This window comes from Corvus brachyrhynchos, unplaced genomic scaffold (assembly GCF_000691975.1).
Source record: "Corvus brachyrhynchos isolate BGI_N302 unplaced genomic scaffold, ASM69197v1 scaffold370, whole genome shotgun sequence".
In the NCBI taxonomy this organism is placed as follows: Eukaryota; Metazoa; Chordata; class Aves; order Passeriformes; family Corvidae; genus Corvus; species Corvus brachyrhynchos.
The window spans coordinates 4,205,681-4,210,987 of NW_008235977.1; the positions used below are offsets into that span (position 1 = coordinate 4,205,681).

Consider the following 5,307-nt stretch of genomic DNA (forward strand, 5'->3'; position numbering starts at 1 on the left):
TGCTGTGACAGAGCCAAACTTTTCGGCTCAAATATGACTCCTCCTCCAGCAGGGAGGCTTTCAGTTTTCCCCTGGGTATCCACAGAAGAAGCTCAGAGTGCCACTTACCAGAACCACGTCTGCTTCTAACAGGTTGTCCCCGTGTCCCCAGGAGAGCACAGACAGCTTCACGTCTGGGACTCTGCAAAGGGAACCCAGGAACAGAGCTTAGCACTCGCCAGGGTGTCAGAGGTACACGTTATTACCAAGGTGATGCATCTGTAGTGCTGGCCTTGCACAAGTCTGCCTGCCTTTTCTCCCACACAGAACTTGACTTTGACAAAGGTAAAAGGATGATACAGCACTTAATAAATTAGACTGAATGACAGGCTGCAACAATTTATATACAGCACCTAATCCCGGGTGCAGGGTGGGGCCACTGCTTGGGCAAGGATGCCCATCTGCAGGATGCCAACCTCCTCCCACAGCAAGTCCAGGTAAGGAGGATTTCAGCAAGGATATGGGAAGGGTAATGTGCCCCATCTGTTGCCTAACCTCAAAAGTTCTCTCCTGTTTTCCCTTCTCCCTCTCAGAGCTTCTGCTGAGACCTGGACCTCGATCATCCAAGGACACAGGGCAAACAGTCAGACAATCCCAGTGCTGCCATTATCATGGAAACAACTCTGGAACAAAGGTATTGAAAGCTGGAGTTTGGGCAGGTGACCCAGCTGACCTAGCAGCAGAGGTAACAAAACAGTACTTGGGCATCCACACCTCTGAACTGCACCCAATCACATAAAATACTCACACCCTCCATTCATAACGGAGAGGAAACCCAGAACATCCTCTGTCTCTCCCTAACAAGGTGGGCTGTAATTCAGGAGCACACGTGGCATTAGCCTTTGGATACTCTGCAGATCCAAGCAGAGCAGCGGCACATAAATGGCAGAGGGATGAATCATTCACTCAGTGCACAGCATCCCCTCCATCGCTGCAGGACTCAGAGCTCCGAGCAGAGCAGCCCCAGGCAGGGGTTCCCAGAGCAGCCCAATCCACCAGGCTTTCAATTCTGCCTCTCCTTAACATCCAGCTTCCTGCAAATCCTACAGAGGAGATGCACTGTGCAACATTTATTATAACAATTCTTCCTAATCATAGGAAAATGAAGTTTTAAATGAAGTTACTTTAAGACAGGCACAATATCAAAGATTCTTCTGCCTCAGGCAATCACTGATACCCAAATATCCCAAAACAACTCAGGACATGAAAAGCAAAAATGGAGATCTCATTCCTCTCAGGGCCATCCCCTCCCTCTCCTGTCGCTTAGTGCCAACAAGAGATAAGAGCTACAGATTGGAAAGGGCTGGATGCAGCAACTGCAAGCAACTGCTGTGCAGGATTAGCGTGGAAGTAAAAGTCTCCTGGTTATCTGTCTCGAGGTACGTGCCGGAATTTCAAAGGCTTGGGTTTTTCCCCTCCATGGCCAGAATTGATAAAGCTTTTCCAGGCTTCTAAGCCAGTTTGTAACTGAATGGGGAAACGACACATCTGCTTTTCCAAATCAGGCAGACCTCTAGTCTACTTTCAAAGGTTTTTCAATAAGAGCACAGTTGATCACAGAATCATAAAATTGGTTTGGTTGGAAAAGGCCTTTCAGGTCAAATCCTACCATTATCCCAGCACTGCCATGTCCACAGCTAAAACCTGTGCCTAAGGGCCACATCTACACAGCTTTTAAATACCTCCAGGGATGGTGACTCTACCACTTCCCTGGGCTGCCTGTTCCAATGCCTGACCACCCTTTCAGTGAAGAGTCTTTGCTAATATCCAACCTAAACCTCTCCTGGTACAACTTGAGGTCAATTCCTCTGGATCTATTACTTGTTACCTGAGAGAAGAGACTGAGCCCAACCTGCCTACAACCTCCTTTCTCAGAACACTGAGTTACTTAATGGAGGCAATTTCCATGACAAATTTCATCTCAAGCACTTTCAGCAATGCAGTTAAGGAACATGAAAATCTTCAAATTAGAGGGAAAAACAAGAGAGAATAAAATGTTTCTTCTTACTTCACTTTATGATTTACATGCAAGTGGGGTGTTTTTACGGTTAAATAGTACAGCTGTGTTGATGTTTTTATGCTGACAAACTCTGGAAATTTAAAATGAGTACTGACTTGAAAAAAAATAAATAAAAAAGGCAAAAGCCCCCACAAAACCAAGTAACAGACTCCCCCCTCCTCAAGGTACACAACCACAGAAGCCAGGAACAAAAACAAGTGCTTTCTGCACTGTTCTAGCAATCTTACCCAAGCTCTGGGAAGCAGCAAGCAAAGATGAAGTACCAAAAGAAACCTTTAGGTGAAAATACCAGTAGTTCAGAGAACAGCAATACCAGTAGGTACAGCCCTCAGCAGCCACAGTGTTATTCCTCATCCAGGAAAAAGAAGTCTTGTTAGAAGCAAAGAACACTGTGTGCTTGGTAGCTGTCTAATTTCATGAAAGTAAAACTGTACCCAGTCGGCCTGTCCTGAAATCCTCCCTCCTCCCTCCAGTGCAGCAGTTTATTCACCAGAACTGCATACACACAGCTCAGGCAGCAGCCTGAAGAACACCAGAGAACAGGATGCTAAAAACTTCTTACAGGTTCTGCTTATATTTTACCTTAGCTGCCTGTCTAAACAGCTGTACAGACTGCTGTTAGTCCAAATTTGGACAGAATATACTTACAAAAAATACTTACAATTTATTGATGGGTTTTTTCCCAATGTCTCAGAATGTAAGCAAGCAGACATGCACCAGTACAGACTCTGCCAGACCATGGACAAGAGGGAACATTAACTTAACTACCCCCATAGGGACAGGAGAAGGATGCCTACCATTGATGGAAGCCTGTTTCCTAGGTGGGTGACAGTGAAGCAATGGATTTCCTTAGCAATGAAAGCCTTGGAGTAAGGCTGTAGAAGAAAGGGCATGAAGAAGATGCAGAGCTTCTCAAAAACTCCATCTGCAGGAAGTTTAGCCAAGACTTAAGGAACTCAACTACAGAAACTATAAAGGAATGCCTTTGGAAGTGGAGGCTAATAGTGATAGAGGAGATCCAAAATTCTCCAAGACCCCTAATACAAAATAATGCTCAAAACTGGCGAGTGAACAGAAACAAAATATCAGAAATCAATATAAAGTTTTTGACATAGATGTACAGCTGTTTCCTTGCCCGGCATAACACAGAAGGATGCAGGTTCAACACATTAGTCAGCACAGCCCACAGTTCTTGTAATTATCAGCCCCTCCCATCTGTACTAGCTGCAAATCCATGGTCTGAAGACCATTCCCACAGCAAGGGAAAACACAAGGTGTCAGAGACACTGGCCAAGTCCCACACCGAGGTTAGACTGCTCTAAGGCACAGCACCAGGTCCAGACGAAGCAGCCTCTTGGTTTATTACAATGCTCTAACACTGGAACAAACTAGAGTGGAAACATGAATTTTGCTACATATACCACAAAATATCCATCCCAACAACTCAACTGTGGAGCCACAGCCTTCCTATTAACAGTCCTCTTCAGGAACACATTAAAACATTTAGCTGCTTACTCTAAGGCTCAGGAACTAGCCTTGTTTGTAAAGGTGCCTTACTGTCCTCCACAGGTGCCAGGCAGAGACAGAGCTGTAGACAATGAAAAGGGATGCACAAATCTTTACGAGCAAGAAAAGCCCCTCCTGCAGCTATTGCTGGCTGCTGCCCAGCCTGGGGATCCTGCCAGCAGGAACTGAGGAGCAGCAGCAGCTAAAACAGTGATCGGTCTCTCAGGCTGACAGGGTTGGGTTTTATTGTAGTGGCTGTCACAAGACTCAGCTACGAACATATGGAGCTGCAGAGCATAAGGTATGAATGAGGGACACTGCCTGGCTTTGTGATGCCCTCAAGAAGCCAAAGGTTCCACTGGAGTAACACAAATGAAAGTCAGAAGGAAGGAGACCATCAAGATCTGCCTAAGATCAACCACAGAAAAGCAAAATAAAAGCAGCACACAACCCCATTCTGTTCTTTAATCTCCAGAAGCCCAATTATAAGGTAATAGTATATATTACAAGAATGGGAATTAGGAATACACCAGAAAAGCCATTTTTCCACATCTCACATAAGAAGGTACAGGAAAACACAGCCCCACATTTTAAAACCACAACTATGTTACTACTGATTAGCACAAATTGAGGAGTAAGAGGACAAAGTGAGGATTTAACAACCAGATGCTCCAACTGTACAAAAAGTGCCCAGAGTCTCAGTGAAGAACTATGTCAGCCTTAAAAATCACTCTGTCTCACGGCTCTCCCCCGGTATTTGTTTCCTTGAATTCCATCACTCCTAACGTGCCAGCTCCTACTTCCAGCAGTTGCCGCCTTCGCGCCTGAGAAGCGGGAAGGCCGGCAGCCAGGCGAGGGAGCGGCGGCCGCGCAGCCTGGCACTGCTGCCAGCTGTCTCTCCCCCAGGACCCTGCCCACAGAAACACCTTGTACCCAGAGACACGAGCGTCATGAGGCTCTGCCCAACCCCTTGGGCAACTTGTACAAACCAAGGTGATTTTAAAGCAAAAATGTTCTCAGCAGAATGTGATGTTCAGAAGCAAACTAATTTGTATGTGCTTGAAGGTTAAAAATGCTACTTTGTTAAGGCTACAGGATAAATCCCTGCATTTTTCCTTTTTTTCCCAATTACTATATTTAGAAATCTAATTTGGACTGCTACTTACTGAACTATGAGAAAGCATAAAATATTTCTAAATGTTTAACAATTTTTGCCATGACAGGTCTTGCATTATTAAATCTGTATTTTATAACATGCCAGATGAAGGTAACCTGCTCTATATAAGGCTTTGTGTGGAAGCCTGGAAAAGGTACTCATGGCAAAGCAGGGGCTGACAGACCCTCGCACCACCTCGGCCAGCAAATACAGTAGTCTCACGTCTTCCCCACAGCAGGAACACCGCTTGGAGAGAAGCAGCCACGCCGTTTACCTTCCCACTCCGCATCACTCTCATTGCTGTCCACAGCATCACCTTTCCTCAGGGTGCCCAGCGGGAGCGGCACCTCCGCTTTGCTCAGTTTGGAGGAGTCCGTGGCCGGCAACCTCGCTGCGAGATGATGGGAGGAGTAAAGCAGCACCGCCGCCTGTCCTGCAAAACCCCACCTCAAAGCACGGCTCTCCCTCCCCTCCTGCACAACACGAGCCTAAGGTGGCTGAAGGCCAGTGCTGCCCACGGCCAGCTCGCCCCGCGGGTGCGGCCGCGCATCCCCCCTCCCGGCTCGGGGCGGTGGAACGGGCACAT

At 46.8% G+C, this 5,307-nt stretch overlaps 1 protein-coding gene across 9 annotated transcripts in view; it reads right to left on the reverse strand.

The window, feature by feature from the left end:
- CUNH2orf88 (chromosome unknown C2orf88 homolog) overlaps window positions 1-5,307 on the reverse strand; it is a 39,457-nt gene that overhangs the window by 6,437 nt on the left and 27,713 nt on the right. For 2 of the 9 annotated variants that reach the window (XM_017728899.1, XM_017728892.1), the window contains exons 1-2: window positions 4,996-5,262; window positions 109-181 (exon numbers count right to left, since the gene is read on the reverse strand). Coding sequence is in view for 5 of the 9 variants with exons in the window: in XM_017728877.1 (XP_017584366.1) it covers window positions 109-181; window positions 4,996-5,034 (112 nt within the window). In the remaining 4 variants the exon portion in view is untranslated. Of the gene's footprint in view, window positions 1-108; window positions 182-4,995; window positions 5,302-5,307 lie in introns of those variants that run through there. The other 7 variants (XM_017728887.1, XM_017728881.1, XM_017728877.1 and 4 more) reach the window with 6 other exon arrangements.